Genomic DNA, 26,477 nt, shown 5'->3' with positions numbered 1-26,477 from the left:
TTTGCTAACGATAGAGAGGGTTGGCTAGCAAACGGGAGTGGAGTGGGGATGAGGCCGCATCTTATGGGGCCAGGATAGGAGGAGCATAATAGGCCTAGCTGTAGTTCTGTGTGTTGGAGGGATGGGGGCGGATGTGGCGCCAGGGAGGTGGAGGGAATAATGGGGATGGGGGGAACTAAGTGACCAGGGGCTTTTCTTTGATCACCTGGATGGTGGGGGGAGGGGGCCTGTGAAGAGAACAACGTTTTTTTGCCATTTAAAGGGTGCTGATGTGGTTTTCCTCCAAGAGACTTGCCTGCAGGTGCAGGACAGGTTCAGGTTGCGAAGGCCTGGGTGAGCCAGATTGTTCACTCTGTTTATGACAGTAGGGCATGGGAGGTGGCAATCTGCTTAGCAGGAAGGTGCATTTTCAGTCGTGGTGGTGGCTGATCCGGGGTTGGGGGGGCAGTATGTAATGGTCACAGGTATGTTGGAGGGGAGGGCTGTAGTGATGGTGAATGTGTGTGCCCTGAATTGGAACAATGTCAAGTTTGAGACGGTTGTTGGTGGCCATTACGGAGCTGGAAACACGCAAGCTGATTTTAGAGAGGGAATTTTAGTTGTGTTTTGGATTGCTCCAGGCCCAGATTGCTGGTCCCTTTGGGGATGGCAAAGGTGTTAACAGCATTCAAGGAAGAGACTGGGAGTAGATCCGTGGTCGTTTATGCACCCAGGGGAAATGAGTTCTCATTTTTCTCACCTGTGTATAAGATATATTCACGGATTGATTTTCCATTATGGCTAGGACCATGTTACCTGGGGCAAAGATGTTTAATGACTCATTGCTGCGGGGTTCCTTTCTGGAGGCACTGAGGCAGGCATCCATCTCCCTCCTGAAGAAAGTTGAGGAGAACCTTCTTCACCCAAAGGAAAATGAATTTGTGGGGCTTCCTACCCAGTGAAGCAGTTGATGCTACTCAGTTAAATGTTTTTACAGCAAAGGTATGTCATGATATCCACATCAGCATATCATGGTGCAATCTCACACACACTGATGGGCAGACAGTTGGACCAACCAGCACACACACAACATCACAGCCAATCACCAGTGAGAGCACACGCACTATAAAACAGGGAACACCACAGTTCCTGCTCATTCTACCAGGAGATAGCTCAGAGCACAGAGCTCACAGCGTGCCACTCAGACATAGACCATGTGCTGAATGCCTCACCAAGATAGTGAAAGGGCTGGGTCCACAGGTTAGCTGGTGAAGCACGAACCTCAGCCAGCAGTTATTAGTTGTTATTGTTCAAGACAATAAAACAGAGTTGTACCATCTACAACCGTGATGAATCATTTGTGTATCGGAACACCCAACACGACAAGGTAGATAGATTTTTAAACAGTAAAGGAATAAAAGATTACGGTAAGCGTGCGAGTAAGTGGAGCTGAGTCCACAAAAAGATCAGCCATGATCTTATTTAATGGCGGAGCAGGCTCGAGGGACAAGATGGCCTACGCCTCCTAGTTCTTATGTTACGGAACCCACACGTGTGGGTTGTACCGCTCAATTTCCCTGCTCAATGCGGATGCAAAACATTTGTCTAAAATCCTAACGTTGAGCCTGGAGCCAAGTCTCCTGGATGTAATGGGGGAAGACCAGAAAGGATTAGAGAGTGGTAGAAAGCTGTTGTCGAACAAAAGGCGGCTGCTTCATGTTCTTACACCAAAGATGGGACCGGATACGGAGATTGTCTCTAGATGCTGAAAAAAAGTTTAATTGGGTTGAATGGAGTTTCTTGTTCACGGTTCTGGGAAAGTTTGGGATTGGCCCTGAGTTTGTATTGTGGGTGCGGCTGTTATACGAAGCACTGACTGCTAATGTGCGAACGAACATTCGGGGTCGTTCGGACTACATGCGTACGAGACCGGGATGTCCTCTGTCACGTTTGTTATTTGCGTTGGCGATTGAGCCACTGGAAATTGCTTTGAGCATTGGCCAAATGGAAAGGGATTGTGCGGGGTGGGGGGGAGCATACAGTATGCCTGTATGCAGATGTACATAAGAAATCCAGGGCCAGTGATGGGAGAGATAATGGGGATATTGAAGAAGTTCGGCTCCTTTTCGGGATATAAATTAAATGTTGGAAGAGTGCAATTTTTGTGGTTAGTCCTCGGAGAGACTGGACTGAGGGGATTGCCATTCTGTAGGGCGGAGACCAGGTTTTGCTACTTGGGGGTCCAGATAGCACTGGATTGGGTGCAACTTCGCCAATTGAATTTTGCAAGCATTGTGAGCAGGGTTACAACGATCGCGGAAAGGTGGGACAACCTTCCACTTTTGCTGGCGGCTGTGTACAATTTATTGTGGGGGGTGGGAAGAGAGAGGAGACTTTTTACTGGAGAGGCGGTTTGCGAGTTGGGACAAGTAGAAGGAGAAAGCAGGGCTTGGGGTTCAGGTATTTTCAGGTGCAGGACTTTGTCCAGCAGGCATTTCCAACATTGCCAAAGGCTCTACCATCTACCTGTTTGAAGGCATACCCTCGTGTGTGGGGTCAGAGGAGGTAACCACATCTGGGATATATAGGCAATTTGGGGGGGGTGGGGAGCAGGTTTCAGTGGAAGAAGTGATGGTCAGGTGGGAGGAGGAGCTGGGACCTATTCTGGAGGAGGAGATATGGAGTGAGTACCTCCATAAGGTGAATGCTACGCCATCCTGTGCGAAGTTGAGTTTTACACAGCTGAAGGTTGTGTTTAGGGTGCACCTCACCAGGGCCAGGATGAGTTGATTTTATAAAATCTTTTTTAATTTAAATTTTTTTTTAAGAGGTCAGGGATAAATGTGAGTGCTGTTTGGAAGAAGGCCTGCTCACCATCCACATGTGTCCTGGTCCTGTCCCAAGCTGGTGGTTTTTTGGGGGTCTTTTTTCAGTACCATATTGGCAATCCTGAAGGTTGACTTAAACCCTGTCCGTTATTTGGCTTATCGGACCAGCTGGAGTTGAGCGTGGGGATGGATGCATTCGCATTCGCATCCCTACTAGCCTGGTGACTGATGTTGTTGAGCTAGGCGCAGAGAACGCCACCCAGTGCTGAAGAGATGCTGGGTAATTTACTGGAATTCCTGTACCTCGAATGTTAAGTTTGTGGTGAGGGGATCAATCGATGGGTTCATAGATGGCGGCCTTTATTTTGAACTTTAAAGAGCTGGTCACTGTTAGTGAGGTGGGGGGCATTGATTGTTGTTGTTTGGGATTACTTTAGGCAAAACTTTAGGAATTTGGATACATGTTGGGTGATGTGAAATACCAGAAGTTGTAAGTCCACACTTCTATAGGGTGCACTATAGAAGGTCCCACACACTGTTACCTCCCTTGCCATTATGAATTGGCAAACCTTTCACAGTCGGGCTGCTCGTCTTGCTCTTTTAAAAACCCTAGAAAATGCCTCGCCTGTTGAATGAGGTTTGGCTGGGCTTAAGACCCTTACTGGCCCTGAAAAGCTAATTTTATATTTGTGGCATGTCAGATTTCTTTATAATAATTGAACATATTTCAAGTTCGAAAAGCATTTTTAGTTCAAAATCTAATTGTATTTTGGCTTCTATTTTAATAGTCATTTATTCTGCTAACTGGAAATTTAAAACTGAAAGTTTTTTAAAGTGTTTTTAACTTCCTTGACTGACTGTGACTCCTTCAGTTTGGTTGCCTACCTGCTTGCTGGCATTGCTGCTGCAGCATGCCAAGCCTTTACTTGGCACCTGATTTATACTGCCATGGCGAGAGGGAGTTCCCAACACACAGATTCCTTGACCTTTGTGGGCAGCTTTCTTTTGAGTTCGCAGTGAGCATGCTTACTTGGCACTGACTGCACAATCCAAGCCATTATGTTCATGTTGATCGGTCTGGTTGTTGTGGGAGAAATGAGGTTGAATTCATGGGACATTGGAACCAGTATTGGGGCAGGAGGAAGCTGTTCTGATGGGACGGTCTTCAGCTGAATCAAGCTGGGTCCAAAGTCCTGACGAATTGCGTAACTAGGGCTGTAGATAGGGCTTTAAACGAAATAGTGGGTGGAGGGTTCAGTTGTATAGAAAATCAAAGTTAAAGGAGAAGGTGGGAGGTTAATGAGGACTTTAAATGAGTTAAGGGGGCAAAGACTCCGGAGAGGTTAGTAAAGTTTCCAGAACATGTCGTTCTGTATCGAAAACAGCAGGAATCTAACTTCAGGCACAGCAAAAAAGGGGACAACTATGAGAAGGGGCAGTCAATGCAGGACTGAGGGTGTTGTACCTAAATGCGCCCAGGATTTGCTGCACCCCAGCCTGGCCAGAAGGCATATTCCTATCAGATGCAAGGTTCTAGTTTCACACCATCACCAGGTATTTATGCCAGAAGCAATTCTGTTTCCAATTCGACCAGCTTCAACGGTTCTCAGCAGGATCACCCTTCCTGCACAGCATGTGGCCAGAACCAGTATGTACAGTCTTATCCAACTTCAACATATGGCACATCCATGACCTCGAATGATACCGTTGATGGTACCTCTTCAACGTCAACACCTTATCAGCTACAAGATGCCATCCGACAGCACCATCACAAACATCGAAAAAGAAAGGGACTCCAAATCAGACAGCGAAATGATTTGACCACTTCTTGGTTCCTGTGGCACAGGGACGTTGATGGCGTTAATAACCAAGAGAGACATTTGACCATGATGATTGATGGTTTTTGGACTCACACGAATGATTTGGACTTATTGTTTAATCACTGTTCATATAAAAAAAGGGGGATGAGGTGATGTGCATCATTGTAAATACACAAGGGGTTAATGTAAATACATGTAGACTAACTAGACACTAGAGGGAGCACCAGAAACATCACACACACACTCAACCAATAGATCAGTTAGATAGGATACGACCAATGGACATTCATGATACACAAGGAGGTGACACGACCACAGGGGGGCATTACACCAACCCATATATAAAGGACACCAGACACATGATCTGCCTCTTTCCAGTGGAGACAGTCAGTGAGAACAGACACAGGGTTGATTCAATATCACTCCCACCACGTGGATTGTAGCAGACTGTGTGGTGTTGGGTGTTCTAACACACAGAAGAGCCAACACAGTTGCATATGGTACAACACTTGTTTATTTAAACTTGCTATTTACAACTTGGTCTTTGCACTCTGCACGTGGGGGGCTCCCTGCTTGTGGTGTTTCAACAGCTCTTTCATGCTTCCTTCTCCCCAGACCTACTGACCTCCAGGTGTCGTGCTCGTGCTTTTTATGTGGTTGGTGTTCTTGTCTGTGATTGGTTGTGGTGTTGTGTACTCTGATTTGCCTGTTAGTGTGTCCATCATGATGTGTGTGTTTGAATATCATGACATCCCCCCTTTTTACAAAGATATGTGCCTACATGGTAATAAATATGATCGTGACGTGAGTGCATCTAAGAGTGTGTGTGTGTCGTGTGCAGCATGTGTCTATGACGGAACTATGTACATGGGGCGATGTCGAGTGCGTCACATGAATCCAGTTGTACCATAACATAACAGAAATGCGAACGAGAGAAGAAGAAAAAAAATTTTGAACAGTTGTCCAGTCAGACGACATCTGGAACGATAAACAACAACAGGTTATCATGTAAAATTGTCCAACTTATTAAACATATGAACTGTATTATAAGTCCATTCTAATGGGTTTGCGACGAATTCGGGTTGACCGCCTTAAGGATGGATCAAGAACCACCGGCTGCTGTGCAGGCATGGCCATGGGTGGCGATGGAAAGGGCGTGATGTGCGGCAGCTCCACAAAGTCATCCTCGGAAGCCTGTTGAGGATCTGGCGTGTTGTGTGGCTGTGAACGTGGAAGTCGGCGAAGGGCGCGCCGATTGCGGCGACGCACGGAACCATCCGGCATGCGAACCAGGAACGAGCGGGGAGCCACTTGTCGGAGGACTTCGGCCGGTGCTGACCAGCCACCATACGGTTGATGGACGCGTACTTTGTCTCCGGAGGACAGGGGGGGCAGGTCCGTCGCTCGTGTGTCGTACCGACCTTTCTGGCGATCACGCTGCAGTTGCATGTCCCGAAGAACCGCCTCATGGTCTGTTGTCGGTGCCAGGACGGAAGGTACCGTCGTCCTGAGGGAGCGACCCATTAGTAGCTGCGCTGGCGAGAGGCCCGTGGATAACGGGGCCGATCGATAGGCCAGCAAGGCAAGGTTAAAGTCCGATCCGGCATCAGCCGCCTTGCACAGGAGCCGCTTTGCGATGTGGACACCCTTTTCAGCCTTCCCGTTCGATTGTGGATGCAGAGGGCTGGATGTCACATGAGTGAAACCATATGCTGCGGCAAAGGACGACCATTCACGGCTGGCAAAACAAGGTCCATTGTCTGACATGACAGTCCTTGGAATGCCATGGCGAGCAAACGTTTCCTTGCAGGCCCCAATGACTGCGGACGACGTCAGATCATGGAGAGGCATGACTTCCGGGTAGTTTGAGAAGTAGTCTATAATAACAATGTAATCTCTGCCGAGCGCGTGAAATAGGTCAACACCCACCTTCGCCCAGGGGGACGTCACCATCTCGTGTGGTAGAAGTGTTTCCGGAGGTTGCGCCGGCTGAAACCTCTGACAGGTTGTGCAGTTGAGCACCATGTTGGCTATGTCTTCATTAATACCCGGCCAATATACCGCCGCCCGGGCCCTTCGTCTGCATTTTTCGACACCCAAGTGGCCTTCGTGTAGTTGACGAAGAATCATCTGGCGCACACTGTGTGGAATGACGATCCTATGCGATTTCATAAGGACCCCGTCTATATTGGTGAGATCATCTCGCACATTGTAAAACTGGGGGCACTGCCCTTTTAGCCACCCTTCCGTCATGTGGCGCATCACTCGCTGCAGCAGAGGGTCAGTCGCCGTCTCTGCGCGTATGTGGGCCAGACAAGGATCATCAGCTGGCATATTTGCTGCTGTCAGAGTCACGTGTGCCTCAATTTGACGCACGAACCCCTCCGCATCTGGTGGTGTGCTCACTGCTCGGGAAAGAGTGTCCGCCACTATGAGTTCCTTCCCCGGAGTGTAGATCAGTTCAAAATCGTACCTCCTGAGTTTGAGTAAGATGCGCTGGAGGCGAGGAGTCATGTCGTTCAGGTCTTTGTTAATGATGTTGACCAGGGGGCGGTGGTCAGTTTCGACCGTGAATCGTGGCAGGCCATACACATAGTCGTGGAACTTGTCCAGTCCAGTTAACAAGCCCAGGCATTCTTTTTCGATTTGCGCGTAGCGCTGTTCGGTAGGGGTCATGGCTCGTGAGGCATACGCAACCGGGGCCCATGATGACGTGCTGTCTTTTTGCAGGAGTACCGCTCCAATACCAGATTGGCTGGCGTCTGTTGAGATCTTTGTAGGGCGAGTCGCGTCAAAGAAGGCCAGCACTGGTGCCGTGACCAGTTTGTGCTTGAGCTCCTCCCATTCCTGCTGATGCGACTGGTGCCAGTTGAATTCCGTCGATTTTTTTACGAGATGGCGCATGTTTGTTGTATGAGAAGCCAGGTTGGGAATGAACTTCCCAAGGAAGTTGACCATGCCCAGGAATCTTAAGACAGCCTTCTTGTCAGCCGGTCGTGGCATGGCTGTGATGGCGCTAACCTTGTCTGCATCGGGACGGACCCCGGACCTTGAGATGTGGTCCCCGAGGAATTTCAGCTCCGTCTGGCCGAAAGCACACTTCGCACGGTTGAGACGCAGGCCATTTTGCCGTATGCGGGTGAAGACACGTCGAAGACGATGCATGTGTTCCTGCGGAGTGGTGGACCAAATGATGATATCGTCCACATATACACGTACCCCTTCGATGCCTTCCATCATCTGCTCCATAATGCGGTGGAATACTTCAGATGCCGAAATGATGCCGAATGGCATCCGGTTGTAGCAGAATCTGCCAAAAGGGGTGTTGAATGTGCATAGTCTTCGGCTGGCCGGGTCCAGTTGGATCTGCCAGAATCCTTTGGACGCATCCAATTTAGTGAATATGTTGGCTCGCGCCATCTCGCTGGTGAGGTCTTCTCGTTTTGGGATGGGATAGTGTTCCCGCATGATGTTGTTGTTCAGATCTTTTGGATCTATACATATACGGAGCTCGCCAGAGGGCTTCTTTACACAGACCATGGAGCTGACCCATGGCGTGGGCTCCGTGACCTTGGATAGGACCCCTTGGTCCTGAAGAATCTGCAGTTGTGCCTTGAGGCGGTCTTTGAGAGGCGCAGGAACCCTGCGAGGTGCGTGAACGACAGGGATGGCGTCCGGTCTGAGTCGAATCTTGTACGTGTGTGGCAATGTCCCCATGCCTTCAAAAACCTCCTGGTTGTGAGCGAGGAGGGAATGGAGATTCGCGTGGAACTCAGCATCCGGGAAGTCGGATATCTCATCTGGAGAGAGAGACATGATGCGCTGTACCAGGTGAAGGACCTTACACGCTTGTGCGCCCAGTAACGAGTCCTTTGATGAGCCCACAACTTCGAAGGGGAGTGTGGCCGTGTACCTCTTGTGAGTCACCTGTAGCTGGCAAGATCCTACGGACGGGATAACGTTCCCGTTATAGTCAACCATCTTAAGCCGGGATGGTGTGATGAGTGGTTTGACCTTCATGGCCTGGACTGCAGAGTAAGCAATCAGGTTGGCGGATGCGCCGGTGTCCAGACGGAAGGCGACGCGCGATCGGTTGACCGTCAGGGTGGCACACCACTCATCGTCTGGATTGATGGCATTGACCTTGTTGACATCAATGACGGCAACTCTGAAGTCATCCTGGTCATCTGCATCACTTAACTGGAAGTCTTGATGCGTGGGCTGGACGGTCCTGACTCGTGTGCGAGGTTGTCGAGGATGCGCCGGATCCATGGGTTGAGCCGCACGACAGCGGGCTGCGTAGTGGCCTATCATGGCACATCTGTTGCACTGTTGGTATTTTGCAGGACATTGCCCTTTTAAGTGTAGACCTCCACACTTGCTGCACGTCATGACGTCACGGCGTTCGTTGCGCCACTGCGCATGCGCAGTGCGATCTTGCGGTGGGCGCGCCTGCGCAGTGCGTCCCTCGTTGTGGCCGTTATTCTTGGCGCGCACCTGCGCGGGAGACCGCGAAAAGCGCGGGAAGCGGCCGCTGTCGTCCGGGCCGTGGGGCGGGAAGAAATCGACGGCCTGGATGCGTTCAACGTCGTGGGCGGCCTGGCTTGCCGATTCGACGGCTGGGGACCCCCTCCGTGCCAACTCGGACGCCTGAAATCGGGCAAAACGGCAGGTCGCATTTTCATGGAGGACACAGGCTTCCACAGCAGACGCTAAGGTGAGGCTCTTTATTTTAAGAAGCTGCTGGCGTAGGCCACTGGAGGCAACGCCAAAAACAATCTGGTCCCTGATCATGGACTCTGTGGTGGTGCCGTAACCGCAGGACTGCGCTAGAATCCGGAGGTGCGTCAAAAAGGGTTGAAAAAGCTCCTCCTTACCTTGCAGGCGTTGCTGAAAGATGTATCTTTCGAAAGTTTCGTTTACTTCAGTTTGAAAGTGCTGGTCCATTTTGAGGATGACCGTGTCATATTTGGCCTGGTTTTCGCCTTCCTCGAACACCAGTGAATTAAAGACATCATTTGGGTGGGGGCCTGCGTAGAAGAGGAGCATTGCAATCTTCGAATCATCCGAGACATTCTGTTTTTCGGTGGCACGGATGTACAGGTCAAATCGCTGCCTGTAGAGCTTCCAGTTGGTGCCTAGGTTCCCCGTGACTTGCATCGGCTGCGGTTTGCCGGTGTGGTCCATGTCCAGAATGGCAGGTTGGTAGGCAGGTATCGATCCACTCCTGTACCATGTGGTGTTGGGTGTTCTAACACACAGAAGAGCCAACACAGTTGCATATGGTACAACACTTGTTTATTTAAACTTGCTATTTACAACTTGGTCTTTGCACTCTGCACGTGGGGGGCTCCCTGCTTGTGGTGTTTCAACAGCTCTTTCATGCTTCCTTCTCCCCAGACCTACTGACCTCCAGGTGTCGTGCTCGTGCTTTTTATGTGGTTGGTGTTCTTGTCTGTGATTGGTTGTGGTGTTGTGTACTCTGATTTGCCTGTTAGTGTGTCCATCATGATGTGTGTGTTTGAATATCATGACAGACTGGTTAGTCAATTTGGGTAGCAGTAGTGTCGAACCCGAGTAATAGAAGTGTAAATAGTTTAATCAACGTGTTGAAGTTATCTCCACGTCTGAACCTTCCATTGTCAAGTACACCACAAGGAAGCCGCTTATGCTACACCTAGAGCCTAACAAGACAGATCCCAAGAAAAAGAATTTGTGGAATGTCTACGAGATGTTTCTTTTTGGAGCAGCCTGTGACAGCCCACTAGGGAACAAGCAATTCTGGATTTGGTGATGTGTAATGAGGCAGACTAGTGGCGTTCCGCAGGGGTCCGTTTTGGGACCACAACTATTCACGTTATACATTAATAATCTGGAAGAAGGAACTGAGGGCATTGTTGCTAAGTTTGCAGGTGAGCAGTGGTTTCAAAAAAATTGTATCAATGGTCTTTAACAGCTTGGCTTAAGTATTAACTTGGCAGTGTGCTTCCAAGTCAAAAGATTATGGATTCAAGATCCCCTGCAGCATTTGTGCACCTTATCTAGGGTGACTGCTCAGTGCAGTGCTGAGGGAATGTTCTGTGTTGGAAGTGCCTGATCTATTTGTTCAGGTGTTTGGAATTAATTCAATAGCACTTTCTCCAAGAAGAGCAGGAGATGTTCTTCCCTCTGGAGGGAGAAATCGAGTTAATGGGCACACCGTGGTGCCGGGACAAGGCCATTGATATTCACAAGATGTCTCTCGCGAGATTTGTGAGGCTCAAACGAAATCTCGCAAGACATCGCGATCTGGATCCCACCTTCACTGGTCATTAGGCTCATTTGAATACGCATTCGAGGGAATCTCTCGGTGCCTGGGAGACTTCGCCAGGGTGCCATTTAGTACTCGTGGATCAGTCATAATGGGGGGTGGCTCCCAAGCCGTTATAGACCTCTGGGAGGTCGGGCAGAGTGCCACCCTGGCACTCCATCTGGCACCTTGGCTGTCAGTGCCAGTGATCGGGCCAGGTGGAGGGGTGTTCCTGTGGACCTCCCTGAGGTTGGGGGAAGAGGAGTGGTGGAGAGAAAGATCAGGGGAGCCAAACAAAATGCCGCCACGATCTGCGAGGAGCCTTTCCTGCTGGGCTCGCCAGCAGGAAAATACACAGTGCGGCCTCAGCAGAGAAACTCCCCGAGGCCAAAAGTGGTGTTGAATAGCGGGGTGTTTGTCAACGCTGCAGCTGCCGAGAAACACTCCACTAAACGGGCCCATAACCAGACATAATTTTTTTTCCCCTGTGAATCGTGCCCAGTGTTTCAAGTTAATGTGAAGAGTTGCCGACCTGAAATGTTTGAACTTCCAAAATATTGTCCAAATCAAATGTTTGGAACAAGAATCTGAAGGCTGAAAATACAGCTGGCTTGGCATCACCCACACAGGGAAAATAACAGTTAATGCTTCATGTGTAATTTCTCTACATTTCAAAGGAGTTGTTGCTTACTGCCTTTTTAAAGTTTATATTCTGTACTATTAATCTGCAAGCTCTATGTAACCATTTTTCCTGGTATTGTGCTTGCCAAATTATTGTATAATGTATGGATGAACAAAGTCGTCAAAATCCCAGAGGTTTGGCATTGGCAATGGCTACAAGCTTCCTGCTTGTAGTGGTGTGTACAATTACTTTGCAATGGCTCAGCAGCACCACCAGAAGGAGGTTGATGGTAATGTACCAGTTTCGTAATGTACCAGTTTCGAAGCTGTAGTTCAGACATGGCAATTTTACAGGATAAAGGGTAAGGGCTCATATATCATTAGCCACATATTTACCTCTTCCCCCCCCCCCCCCCCCCCCCCCCATTATAGTCCAGTAACAGTTCTAGTCGTTTACTCTGAACTCTACTAATTCTGTGCATTGGTTAACCTTTGTGTGAGGAAAAACTTACAGATCTGGATCCTAAATTTGCCTTAACAGGTTTGAAATGGGAATCCTTTTACGCTGTTCAATTTACGCTGTTCAATTTAGTTTTCAGATTAACCTTTCCATACTGCTTATTAATATGTACTTGTTGAGGTCACCTCATTGATTTTTCAAGACTATAAAACCGGGGTGACAGCAGATAATAGAAAGAAGAGCCATTACTGGAAATGTACTGCCTACTTGGGGCAATGCCCCAATGGAACAATTATCATAGAATTTACAGTGCAGAAGGAGGCCATTCGGCCCATCGAGTCTGCACCGGCTCTTGGAAAGAGCACCCTACCCAAGGTCCACACCTCCACCCTATCCCCATAACCCAGCAACCCCACCCAACACTAAGGGCAATTTTGGACACAGGGCAATTTATCATGGCCAATCCACCTAACCTGCACATCTTTGGACTGTGGGAGGAAACCGGAGCACCCGGAGGAAACCCACGCACACACTGGGAGGATGTGCAGACTCCGCACAGACAGTGACCCAAGCCGGAATCGAACCTGGGACCCTGGAGCTGTGAAGCGATTGTGCTATCCACAACGCTACTGTGCTGCCCTGCAATGTAGGAGAATAACTTGGCCAACCTTATCAAAGAAGGGAAAGGTTAGAATGAGGAGGACTGGAGGATAGTACATCGCTACATTGCTCTTTCAGATTGTCAGTTACAGCTTCAGCTGTGCTGTGAGCAAGGTGGAAGCCAGGCTTGAGGGTCACAAGTCTGAAGAAGGGCTACAGAAGTTTATCTGTAGATTGAACTCTTGAGGTAGATTGAACTCTTGAGGGCACAATGTTACTACTTTACGAAGAGAATATAGAGGTAGCATTAGGGTAAGAAAAGTACTGGCTAGTGAAAGATGAAAAATTAGCTAACGTGTGAATTTTAGTTTTAAGAGCACTAAGAGTCACAAAAGTGAATACACAGACATAACTGCAGGAAAGATAGATTAAAATACCGACTGAAGAGGAAAAATGTTGTGTCTAATGCTGGACTGATGTTGGTGAATTATCTTCGATTGCAATTTGGCTACTTGGCCACAGGCAAGAAAGCTCAACCGTGAGGGACATTGTTTGAAAAATCTGAAAACGTTATCTTTATGGTATGAGTAACAATCACAGAAACTTTGATTTATGAACTTTGGCTGAAAAAGAAGTCCTTGGGATCAGTTTTTATAAACCAAGTCTAATCTCCAAGTGGACAATGGCTTCCCAGAGGAATAATCTTTTCCATGAGGAAATTTTTCTCAAATTCTGGAATAGACTTTAAAAATAAATAGGGGAAGATTTTGAGCAGAATAAAAATGTTTTTAAACCATTTGAGACATTTTGTATTATGTTATATTTTCTGTCCCATGTTGACACTGACATCTGAGTTTTATATTTCTAATATTCAGGATTATTTTAATGTCATGTGAGCTTTTCACTATCAGCATAGAAGCAATGAAAGAGAAACACACTTGACGGAGACGAAAGTGTCTTGCTACAAATTCACCTGATCAAAATATTTCTATTTGAAAACGTGCAGCGTGCGCAGTTTCAGAAAGAGCTTCAGTTTTTAATTTTAACAAATAAAGGCCAGAACTATTGATATTGATTTTGTTTGCCAGTACATTGCTTTCAATGCAATTGTCTCATTGCAGCCAACCGAGAGAGAAATCTGAGAAAGCGATTCAAGATGAAATCCGGTCAGTCATTCGACAAATTACTGCCACGGTGACTTTCTTGCCGTTGCTAGATGCTGCATGTAAGTGAATATTTTTAATGGTTACTTATATAAAATATTGAATATGTTCCAGTAATTTTATTTCCCCTCCCTTCCTTCTGATCCCTCTTATCACGCCAATACCTAGGCCAAGATAGCCGCCAACAGCCTGCTTCCAGATCCCGTTAATTGCTGTTCCATATAAGTAGCTGCTAGGTGTTGAATGATAGCAGTCCTCGATGATTGTTGCTTATTATTGTTCTATAGGATATTGCCTAGTTTTTTTTTTTAATTGTTACATACTGGGCCAGCATTTATTGCCCTTGGACTGTGTGGCTTGCTAGGCCATTTCAGAGGACATTTGAGACTCAACCACATTACTGTGGGCCTGGGGTCACATGTAGGTCAGACCAGGTAAGGACAACTGATTTACTTCCCTAAATGACAATGAATCAGATGGATTTTTATGACAATGGCTTCATGGTCATCGTTAGACTTTTAACTCCAGCTTTTTATTGAAGTCCAATTTCACCATCTGCCACGGCAGGATTTGAACCTGGGTCCCCAGAGCATTAAGCTGGGTCTCTGGATTAGTGTGACCTAACTAAGGTTCGAGACAGCTGCAACTTGACTTGCCAATTTTTATACTCAATGCCCCGGCCAATGAGGGCAAGCATGCCGTATGCGTTCTTGACTACCTTCTCCACCTATGTTGCCCCTTTCATTGACCTGTGGACCTGTACACCTAGATCTCTCTGACTGTCAATACTCTTGAGGGTTCTACCATTCACTGTATATTCCCTACCTGTATTAGACCTTCCAAAATCCTATTGGGAAAGTTAATATTAAGGAGAAATATAAACACTCAGCAATCAACCGATGAACTATGTCACCTGCACATTAAAAAAAAATATATATATATTTATTAAAGTTTTTAACAGTTTTTCTCCCTTACAAATAACCCCCCCACCCCCGTAACAAAAAAAAAAGAAACGAGAAATCGCGCGGAGCAAGATATATACATGGCAAAATAGTATATTTACATAGCTTTGTACACTGGCTCTCTCCCCTACGTGCCAGTTTCCCCGACTCTTCATGTTATCTCTTGCTCATCCACCCCCCCAGGCAGCTGCCCCTCTCCCCCAGGTTGCTGCTGCTGCTGACCGCCCTTCCTCTAATGCTCCGCGAGATAGTCTAGGAACGGTTGCCACCGCCTGTAGAACCCCTGCGCAGATCCTCTCAAGGTGAACTTAATCCTCTCCAACTTTATGAACCCAGCCATATCGTTTATCCAGGCCTCCACGCTGGGGGGCTTCGCCTCCTTCCACATTAGCAAGATCCTTCGCCGGGCTACCAGGGACGCAAAGGCCAGAATGCTGGCCTCTTTCGCCTCCTGCACTCCCAGTTCGTCCACTACTCCGAATATTGCTAGCCCCCAGCTTGGCTTGACCCGGACTTTCACCACCTGAGATATTGCTCCCGCCACTCCTCTCCAGAACCCCTCCAGTGCCGGGCATGACCAAAATATATGGACATGGTTCGCTGGGCTCCCTGAGCACCTTCCACATCTGTCCTCTACCCCAAAGAACCTACTCAACCTCGCCCCCGTCAAATGCGCTCTGTGAACCACTTTAAATTGTATCAGGCTGAGCCTGGCACACGAGGAGGAGGAATTAACCCTACCCACGTCATCAGCCCACAGACCTTCCTCGATCTCCTCCCCCAGCTCCGCCTCCCATTTCCCCTTCAACTCTTCTACCAGCGCTTCCCCCTCTTTCATCTCCTGGTGCATTGCCGACACCTTCCCCTCCCCGACCCATGCACCCGAGATCACCCTGTCTTGAATTTCTTGTACCGGGAGCAACGGGAATTCCCTCACCTGTCTCCTCACAAAAGCCCTCACCTGCATATATCTAAAGGCATTTCCTGGGGGTAACTCAAACTTCTCCTCCATGCCCCTAAGCTCGCAAACGTCCCGTCAATTAACAGGTCCCCCATTCTACTAATCCCCGCCCGATGCCAGCTCTGGAACCCCCCGTCCATCTTCCCCGGAACAAACCGGTGGTTACCTCTGATCGGGGACCATACCGATGCTCCCCTTGCGCCCCGGTGCCGTCTCCACTGGCCCCAGATCCTTAACGTTGCCGCCACCACCGGCTCGTGGTATACTTTGTCGGCGAGAGCGGCAGCGGTGCCGTCACCAGCGCCCCCAGGCTCGTTCCTTTGCAGGACGCCATCTCCATCCTCTTCCATGCCGCCCCCTCTCCCTCCATAACCCACTTGCGGATCATCGCCACATTTGCTGCCCAGTAGTAGCTCCCTAGATTTGGCAGCGCCAACCCTCCTCGGTCCCTACTGCGTTCCAGGAACCCTCTCCTTACCCTCGGGGTCTTATTCGCCCACACAAACCCCATAATACTCCTACCTACTCTCTTAAAAAAGGCCTTGGTGATCACGATGGGGAGGCACTGAAACACAAACCGAAACCTCGGGAGAACCACCATTTTGACCGACTGCACTCTACCTGCCAGCGAGAGCGGTAACATGTCCCATCTTTTGAAGTCCCCCTCCATTTGCTCCACCAATCTCGTCAGGTTCAGTTTATGTAGGGCCCCCCAACTCCTGGCTATCTGGATCCCCAGGTACCGAAAGCTACCTGCACATTTCTAAACAAAAACAACATTATTGTATGTAACAAAAATAAAACAAGTTCTTACCAGTTTATAATTACTTATGCTGTGCACTCGTGCTACTTTCTATTTCACTCAAAAAGTTCCCATGCACATTACAAGAATATTAAGTTATTTCAGTTCTATAGTGACTAGTCCAAAAGGTATGCCAAAGCCCTACAGAATTTACTTTAATGCTCCACAAACTTCCAGACAGCCTCCAATGCAATATTTAATGGGAATCCTTGCATTAGCTTTTTGGCTTTGCGACCCTTTTCTTTAATACCTCACGACTGTGGATGCTCTAGCTCCTTGTTCTGGTTGTCACAGATACCAAGTGTCAAGCTAACTCTTGCTTAATGAAATTAAATCGATAGCAAGAAGCGATATAGGGTCAGAAGGCGCAGAATCTGTTTGGGTAGAGTTGATGAATCGAAAATGAAAAAAGATCCTGGTGGAGTTATGTACAGGCCCCCAAGCAGTAGTCTGGATATGGGACAGAAAATAAATCACGAGATAGAAAAGGCGTACAAGAAAGGCAATATTATAATAATCATGGGGGATTTCAATATGCAGGAGTACTGGCACAGTGGGTAGCACTGTTGCTTCACAGTTCCAGGGTATCCGGTTCGATTCCCGACTTGGGTCACTGTCTGTGTGGAGTCTGCACGTTATCCCTGTGTCTGCATGGGTTTCCTCCGGGTGCTCCAGTTTCCTCCCACAAGTCTCGAAAGACTTGCTGTTAGGTAATTTGGACATTCTGAATTCACCCTATGTACCCGAACAGGCACCAGAATATGGTGACTCGGGGCTTTTCAGTGGTGAACAGTGGTGCAAACGTGACACCACTGTTTAAAAAAGGAGGTCGGCAGAAAGCTGGTAATTATAGGCCGGTAAGCTTAACTTCGGTTGTAGGGAAAATGCTGGAATCTATCATTTAAGGAGGAAATAGCGGGGCACCTGGAGGGAAATTGTCCCATTGGGCAGACGCAGCATGGGTTCCCAAAGGGTAGGTCGTGTCTGACTAATTTTGTAGAATTTTTTGAGGACGTTACCAGTGCAGTAGATAACAGGGAGCCAATGGATGTGGTATATCTGGATTTCCAAAAAGCTTTTGACAAGGTGCCACACAAAAGGTTGCTGCATAAACTAAAGATGCATGGCATTGAGGGTAAAGTGGTAGCATGGGTAGAGGATTGGTTAACTAACAGAAAGCAGAGAGTGGGGATAAATGGGTGTTTCTCTGGTTGGCAACCTGTAACTAGTGGGGTCCCTCCAGGATCAGTGTTGGGCCCGCAGTTGTTCACAATTTACATAGACGATTTGGAGTTGGGGACCAAGTGCAATGTGTCAAAGTTTGTAGATGACACTAAGATGAGTGGTAAAGCAAAAAGTGCAGAGGATACCAGAAGTCTGCAGAAGGATTTGGATAGGTTAGATGAATGGGCTAGGGTCTGGCAGATGGAATTCCATGTTGCCAAGTGTGAGGCTATCCATTTTGGGAGGAATAACAGCAGAATGGATTATTATTTAAACGGTAAGATGTTAAAACATGCTGCTGTGCAGAGGGACCTGGGTGTGCTGGTGCACGAGTCGCAAAAAGTTGGTTTACAGGTGCAACAGGTGATTAAGAAGGCTAATCGAGTTTTGTCTTTCGTTGCTAGAGGGATGGAGTTCAAGACTAGGGAGGTTATGCTGCAATTGTATAGGGTGTTGGTGAGGCCGCATATGGAGTATTGTGTTCAGTTTTGGTCTCCTTACCTGAGAAAGGACATATTGGCACTGGAGGGAGTGCAGAGGAGATTCACCTAGGTTGATCCCAGAGTTGAGGGGATTAGATTATGACGAGAGGTTGAGTAGGCTGGGACTGTACTCATTGGAGTTTAGAAGGATGCGGGGGGATCTTATTGAAACATATAAAATTATGAAGGGAATAGATAGGATAGATGTGGGCAGGTTGTTTCCACTGGTCGGGGAAAGCAGAACTAGGGGGCATAGCCTCAAAATAAGGGGAAGTAGATTTAGGACGGAGTGTAGGAGGAACTTCTTCACCCGACGGGTTGTGAATCTCTGGAATTCCTTGCCCAGTGAAGCAGTTGAGGCTCCTTCTTTAGACGTTTTTGAGAAAAAGATAGATACCTCTCTAAAGAATAAAGGGATTCGGGGATATGGTGTACGGGCCGGAGAGTGGAGCTGAGTCCACAGAGATCAGCCATGATCTCATTAAATGGCGGAGCAGGCTCGAGGGGCCAGGTGGCCTACTCCTGTTCCTAGTTCTTATGTTCACAGTACCTTCATTGTAGTGTTAATGTAAGCCCGCTTATGACAATAAAGATTATTATTAAAAAATCAGATCCCAAGAGAAGGAATTTGTGGAAATTCTAAGAAATGTTTTTTCGGAGCAGCTTGTGGTAGAGCCCACGAGGGGACAGGCTATTCTGGATTTGGTGATGTGTAATGAGGCAGCCTTGATTAAGGAACTTAAAGTAAAGATAGAATTCACCCTGCAGTTTGAGGCAGAAGCTGAAATCTGATTTAACAGTATTACAGTTGAATAAAGGTAACTTCAAAGACATGAGGGAGAAGCTGGCCAGAATTGATTAGAGGGGGAACCTAGCAGGGAAGACACTGGAACAGCATTGGCAAGTGTTTTTGGGGGTTATTCAAGAGGCACACCAAAAATTTATCCCAAGGAAGAGTACACGTGCTAAGGAGAGAACGAGGCACCATGGCTGACCAGGGAAGTCAGGGACAGCATGAGAGCAATAGAAAATGCATACAATATGGCGAGGTTGATTGGGAAGTCTTTAAACACAAGCAGAGGACAACTAAGAAAGCAATGTGGTGGTGGTGGGGGGGGGGGGGGGGGGGGGTAGAAAATGAAATATGAGTGTCAGCTAGCTAGTAATATAAAAGAAAATTGTGAGACTTCTTTTAGATACATAAAAGTTGAGAGAGGCAAGACATTAGACCACTGGAAAATGAGGCTGGGGAAGCAGTAGTGGGGAACAAAGAAATAGCAGAGGCACTGAATAGGTACTTTGCATCAATCTTCACAGTGGAAGATGTCAGTGGTGTACCAGAACTTCGAGAGTCGGGGCAGAGGTGAGTGCAATGGCCCTTCACTAAGGAGAATGTGCTGGGGAAGATGAAATGCCTGAAGATGGATAAATCACCCAGACCGGGTAGACTACACCCCAGGGTTCTGAAGGAGATAGCTGAGGAGATTGTGGAAGCATTGGCAATCTTTCAGGAATCAGTGGAGGCAGGGAGGGTCCCAGAGGATTGGAAAATGGCTATGCAACACCCCTTTTTAAGAAGTGAGGGAAGCAGAAGACAGGAAATTATAATCCGGTTAGCCTGACTTCAGTCATTGGTAAGATTTTATAGTCCATTATTAAGGATGATATTGCAGAGTACTTGGAAGTGCATGGTAAAATAAGGCTGATGCTGCACAGCTTCGTCAAGGGGAAGTCATGTCTGACAAATCGGTTAGAATTCTTTGAGGAAGGGGGTTGGCTCTCCCGCACTTCATGAGTTGTTACTGGGCGGCAAACACAGCTATGGCTAGGATGTGAGTAGTGGGGGAGGGGTCGGTGTGGGAGCGGATGGAGGTAGCCTCTTGCAGGGAGTCGGGTTTGGGGGCTTTGTTGATGGCGCCTCTGCCGTTCCTGCTGGCCATGGTACTCCACAAGCCCGATGGTGGTGGTGGCCCTTGGGGTGTAGGGACATGGCAGCAGCACCTGAGGCTGGAGGGGACCTCGGTTTGGGCACCGGTTTGTTTTGGGGTGGGGGAAGGGAAAGAGGGCTGTATGCGGGGTTTCGGGGGTGGCATCAAGTGGGGATTGATCCATTACATAAGGTAAGGTTGGAAAGTCCAGTGAAGAGTGGTGAAGTGGTAGTAGGAGTAATAGAGAAACTATCTTGTCCAGGAATACAGTTTATCTTGGGTAATGATATAGCTGGATCGCAGGTGGGAGTGATGCCTACTGTGGTTGATAGCCAGTGGAAAATCAGACAACTGAAGTGTTGAAGGACAAATATCCTGGGATTTTTCCGGATTGTGTAGTAACAAGGTCGCAAAGTCACAGGTTAAGACAATAGGAGAAATCAAAGAGTTAAGATGAAGTCGAAGTGCAATTATCAGAACGATTTTTGAGCAGATGGTTGAAAAAGAACAAGAACGGGTGGAGGATGAGGCGGTTTTTTTAGTTCAGGAAAATTGGCGGAGTTACAGCAAAAAGATGTAGCAATAAAACGGATATATCAGAATGCATACCAGTGTATACCAGAGTGTTATTACCATAAAAGTGATGTCTGGATGAGAAAATGGAGACCTTTACATATGTAGGCGGATGAAAAGTGGGCAGAAGTTCATCAAGTAGTATTGCCGGTAGGGTATAGAAAGGAGATGTTGCGAGTTGCACATGAGGTACCAATGAGAGGTCATTTGGGAATAAGGAAAACTCGAGCTAAAATCCAGAAACATTTTTATTGGCCTGGACTACATAAAGATGTAGTTAAATTTTGTCAATCATGTCACACATGTCGAGTGATAGGGAAACCTCAAGCAGTGATAAAACCAGCACCCCTAATACCCATTTCAGCATTTGAGGAACCTTTTACAAGGGTCCTAATTGATTGTGTAGGACCGCTTCCTAAAACGAAAAGTGGGAATCAATATCTTTAGACGATAATGGATGTGTCTACTAGGTTTCCAGAGGCCATTCCTGTACGTAATATTACAGCTCAAAAGATTGTGGAGGAGTTACTTAAATTCTTTACTAGATATGGACTACCCACAGAATTACAATCGGATCAAGGATCAAATTTTACCTCCAGATTATTCAAAGAAGTTATGGATAGTTTAGGAATAAAACAATTTAAATCAACTGCATACCATCCAGAATCGCAGGAAGCGTTAGAAAGGTGGCATCAGACATTAATATTGAGGGCTTATTGTCAAGATTATCCAGAGGATTGGGATAAAGGAATTCCATTTGTACTGTTTGCAATTAGGGATGCACCTGATGAGTCAACCAAATTTAGTCCTTTTGAACTAATTTTTGGTCATGAGGTAAGAGGACCAATATATACCAATACAAGTTATGCCATTTGGTATGAAAAACGCCCCAGCACATTTCTTTTTTTAAAAAAAAATATATTTGTTAAAGTTTTTTAACACAATTTTTCTCCCTTACAAACAATAACTCACCCCCCCCCCCCCCCCCCCCCGTAACAAAAAACAAACAAACAAAAAAACGAGAAATCGCGCAGAGCAAGATATATACATGGAAAAATGATATATTTACACAGCTTTGTACACTGGCCCTCACCCGTACGTGCCAGTTTCCCAAACTCTTTGTGTTATCTCTTGCTCATCCACCCTCCCAGGCAGTTTCCCCCCCCCCCCCCCACCAAGGTTGCTGTTGCTGCTGACCGACCTTCCTCTAACGCTCCGCGAGATAGTCTATGAACGGTTGCCACCGCCTGTAGAACCCCTGCGCAGACCCTCTCAAGGCGAACTTAATCCTCTCCAACTTTATGAACCCAGCCATATCGTTTATCCAGGCTGGGGGGGCGACCTACTTCCACATTAGCAAGATCCTTCGCCGGGCTACTAGGGACGCAAAGGCCAGAATGCCGGCCTCTTTCGCCTCCTGCACTCCCGGTTCGTCCACTACTCCAAATATTGCTAGCCCCCAGCTTGGCTTGACCTGGACTTTCACCACCTGAGATATTGCTCCCGCCACTCCTCTCCAGAACCCCTCCAGTGCCGGGCATGACCAAAACATATGGACATGGTTCGCCGGGCTCCCTGAGCACCTTCCACATCTGTCCTCTACCCCAAAGAACCTACTCAACCTCGCCCCCGTCAAGTGCGCTCTGTGGACCACCTTAAATTGTATCAGGCTGAGCCTGGCACACGAGGAGGAGGAATTAACCCTACCTAGGCCATCAGCCCACAGACCTTCCTCGATCTCCTCCCCCAGCTCCGCCTCCCATTTACCCTTCAACTCTTCTACCAGTGCTTCCCCCTCTTCTTTCAACTCCTGGTGTATTTCCGACACCTTGCCCTCCCCGACCCATACACCCGAGATCACCCTATCTTGAACTTCTTGTGCCGGGAGCAACGGGAATTCCCTCACCTGTCGCCTCACAAAAGCCCTCACCTGCATATATGTAAAGGCATTTCCCGGGGGTAACTCGAACTTCTCCTCCAGTGCCCCTAGGCTCGCAAACGTCCCGTCGATGAACAGGTCCCCCATTCTTCCAATCCCCGCCCGATGCCAGCTCTGGAACCCCCCGTCCATCTTCCCCGGGACAAACCGGTGGTTACCCCTGATCGGGGACCACACTGATGCTCCCATTGCACCCCGGTGCCGTTTCCACTGGCCCCAGATCCTTAGCGTTGACGCCACCACCGGGCTCGTGGTATACTTTGTCAGCGAGAGAGGCAGCGGTGCCGTCACTAACGCCCCCAGGCTCATTCCTTTACAGGACGCCATCTCCATCCTCTTCCATGCCGCCCCCTCTCCCTCCATAACCCACTTGCGGATCATCGCCACATTTGCTGCCCAGTAGTAGCTCCCCAGGTTTGGCAGCGCCAACCCTCCTCGGTCCCTACTGCGTTCCAGGAACCCTCTCCTTACTCTCGGGGTCTTATTCGCCCACACAAACCCCATAATACTCCTGCCTACTCTCTTAAACAAGGCCTTCGTGATCACGATGGGAAGGCACTGAAACACAAACCGAAACCTCGGGAGGACCACCATTTTGACCGACTGCACTCTACCCGCCAGCGAGAGCGGTAACATGTCCCATCTTTTGAAATCCTCCTCCATTTGCTCCACCAACCTCGTCAGATTCAGTTTATGTAGGGTCCCCCAACTCCTGGCTATCTGGATCCCCAGATACCGAAAGCTCCCCTCCGCCCTCCTCAGCGGTAGGTCCCCCCTCCCTCTTTCTTGGTCCCCCGCCTGTAATACAAAGAGCTCACTCTTCCCTACATTGAGCTTATAGCCCGAAAACTCCCCAACCTCCCTTAGAGTCTGCATGACCTCCACCATCCCCTCCATTGGATCCGCCACGTACAGCAACAGGTCATCCGCATATAGTGACACCCGATGCTCTTCTCCCCCTCGGACCACCCCCCTCCATTTATTAGACTCCCTCAATGACATGGCCAATGGTTCGATCGCCAATGCGAACAACAGGGGGGACAGGGGGCACCCCTGCCTCGTCCCTCAGTACAGTCGAAAGTACTCCGACCTCCGCCGGTTCGTCACTACACTCGCCATCGGGGCTCTGTAAAGGAGCTTAACCCAATTGATAAACCCTACCCCGAACCCAAACCTACGCAGCACCTCCCAGAGGTACTCCCACTCTACTCGGTCAAAGGCCTTCTCCGCGTCCATAGCTGCCACTATCTCCGCCTCTCCCTCCTCCGATGGCATCATTATCACGTTGAAGAGCCGCCGCACATTGGTGTTTAGTTGCCTGCCCTTTACAAATCCCGTCTGGTCCTCGTGGATTACCCCCGGGACACAGTCCTCGATCCTCGTGGCCAGCACTTTTGCCAGCAACTTTGCATCCACATTGAGGAGTGAGATCGGCCTGTACGATCCACATTGCAGTGGGTCCTTGTCCCGCTTTAGGATCAAAGAAATTGTCGCTTCCGACATTGTCGGGGGCAGGGTCCCCTCCTCTCTTGCCTCATTAAAGGTCCTCACCAGTAGCGGGGCCAACAGGTCTGCGTACTTCCTGTAGAACTCCACCGGGAATCCGTCCGGTCCCGGGGCCTTCCCCGCCTGCATGCTCCCCAAACCCTTGCTCAGCTCCTCCAACCCAATTGGTGCCCCCAAACCAGCCACCTCTTGCTCCTCCACCCTCGGGAATCTCAGCTGATCTAGGAATCGTCTCTTCCCCCGCTGGGGGCTGGGATCTGTACAGCTCTTCATAAAAGGCCTTGAATACCTCGTTTATTTTCGTCGCACTCCGAACCGTGGCTCCCCTTCCATCTTTGACTCCTCCTATTTCCCTCGCTGCCATCCTCACGGAGCTGGTGTGCCAGCATCCGACTAGCCTTTTCCCCATACTCGTAGGTCGCCCCCTGCGCTTTGCTCCACTGTGCCTCCGCCTTCCCTGTGGTCAACAGGTCAAACTCCGTCTGGAGCCGTCGTCTTTCCCCAAGTAATCTTTCCTCCGGGGCCTCTGTGTATCTCCTGTCCACTCTCAAAATCTCCCCCACTAACCTCTCCCTTTCCATACCCTCGGTCTTCTCCCTATGAGCCCTAATGGAAATTAGCTCTCCCCTGATCACCGCCTTCAACGCCTCCCATACCACCCCCACCCACACCTCCCCGTTGTCGTTGGCCTCCAAGAACCTTTCGATACACCCCCTCACCTTTCCACACACCACCTCGTCTGCCAGCAGTCCCACATCCAGCCGCCACAACGGGCGTTGGCCCCTCTCCTCTCCCAGCTCCAGTTCCACCCAATGCGGGGCATGGTCCGAAACAGCTATAGCCGAATACTCCGTCCCCTCCACCCTCGGGATGAGCGCCCTACCCAGAACAAAGAAATCTATCTGGGAGTAGGCTTTGTGTACATGGGAGAAGGAAGAAAATTCCCTGGCCTGCGGCCTTGCAAACCGACATGGGTCCACTCCCCCATCTGATCCATAAACCCCCTAAGTACCTTGGCCGCCGCCGGCCTCTTTCCAGTCCTTGATTTGGAGCGGTCCAGTGCTGGATCCAACACTGTATTGAAGTCCCCTCCCATTATCAGGCCTCCTATCTCCAGGTCCGGAATGCGCCCCAACATGTGCTTCATGAATCCTGCATCATCCCAGTTCGGGGCTTATACGTTTACCAACACCACCCACGTCCCTTGCAGCCTACCGCTCACCATTACATATCGCCCTCCATTGTCCGCTACAATAGTCTTGGCCTCAAATGACACCCGCTTTCCCACCAATATTGCCACCCCTCTATTCTTCGCGTCCAGTCCCGAGTGGAATACCTGTCCTCCCCATCCCTTTCTTAACCTGACCTGGTCCGCCACCTTCAGATGTGTCTCTTGGAGCATGGCCACGTCCGCCTTCAGTCCCTTTAAGTGCGCAAACACTCGAGCCCTCTTCACCGGCCCATTCAGGCCCCTCACATTTCACGTTATCAGCCGGATTGGAGGGGCTCTCACCCCCCCACGCCCTGCCAACTAGCCATCTCCTTTTCTGGGCCAGTCCCGTGTCCACGCCTCCCTCACCCTCCAGTCCCCCAGAGGGGGGACCCCGTCCCGACCACCTCTTCTGTGTCCCATTCCATTTCGGCCAGTGCAGCAGCAACCCCCCCCCCCCCCCCCCCCCCCCGCTAGACCCCTGTCTAGCTTTTTTGCTCCCGCCATGTCACTCCCGTAAGTCAGCTGACGCCTGCTGACCCCGGCTTCCCCCGCCGTCCCATTGACCTCCCCGCGTGGGAATCTCCCAATCCATATGCATTCCTTCGTTCCCCTTCCCGCCTTTCTTCCCGCGCGCGGGAAAAAAACCCCGCGCTTTCCAAAGCCGGCTCCGCCCCCTCTGGCGCAGCTCCTGTCTTGTCTCTCTCCCCCAGCCCATGTAACATTTCCTGCGCGTGATTGACCCCCTATATACAACAACCATCACACATCAAACCCCAAAACATCCCCCCCACCCTCACAAACCCTCAGTTAGAGTCCAACTTTTCGGCTTGTACAAAGGTCCACGCCTCCTCAGGCGTTTCAAAGTAATAGTGTTGGCCCTTGTATGTGACCCACAGTCGCGCTGGCTGCAGCATTCCGCATTTCACTTCTTTCCGGTACAACGCCGCTTTGGCCCGGTTGAAACCCGCTCTCCGCTTTGCAACCTCCGTGCTCCAGTCCGGGTATATTCGGATCTCTGCATTGTCCCACTTACTGCTCCGCTCCTTCTTGGCCCATCTCAGGACCCACTCTCTGTCCGTGAACCGGTGGAACCTCACCACCATCGCCCTTGGCGGCTCATTTGCCTG

General features: G+C 49.2%; 1 protein-coding gene across 1 annotated transcript in view; it reads left to right on the top strand.

Annotated features, from left to right (window-relative positions):
- The window catches only part of mad2l1 (MAD2 mitotic arrest deficient-like 1 (yeast)), a 54,178-nt gene that overhangs the window by 19,323 nt on the left and 8,378 nt on the right, over positions 1–26,477 (top strand). The window contains exon 4 of the mRNA XM_072497914.1: positions 13,719–13,822. Coding sequence (XP_072354015.1) covers positions 13,719–13,822 — 104 coding nt within the window. The remainder of the gene's footprint in view (positions 1–13,718; positions 13,823–26,477) is intronic.

The sequence above is a fragment of the Scyliorhinus torazame genome, chromosome 3, assembly GCF_047496885.1.
Source record: "Scyliorhinus torazame isolate Kashiwa2021f chromosome 3, sScyTor2.1, whole genome shotgun sequence".
NCBI lineage: Eukaryota > Metazoa > Chordata > Chondrichthyes > Carcharhiniformes > Scyliorhinidae > Scyliorhinus > Scyliorhinus torazame.
This window is presented reverse-complemented; position numbering and strand designations above follow the sequence as displayed.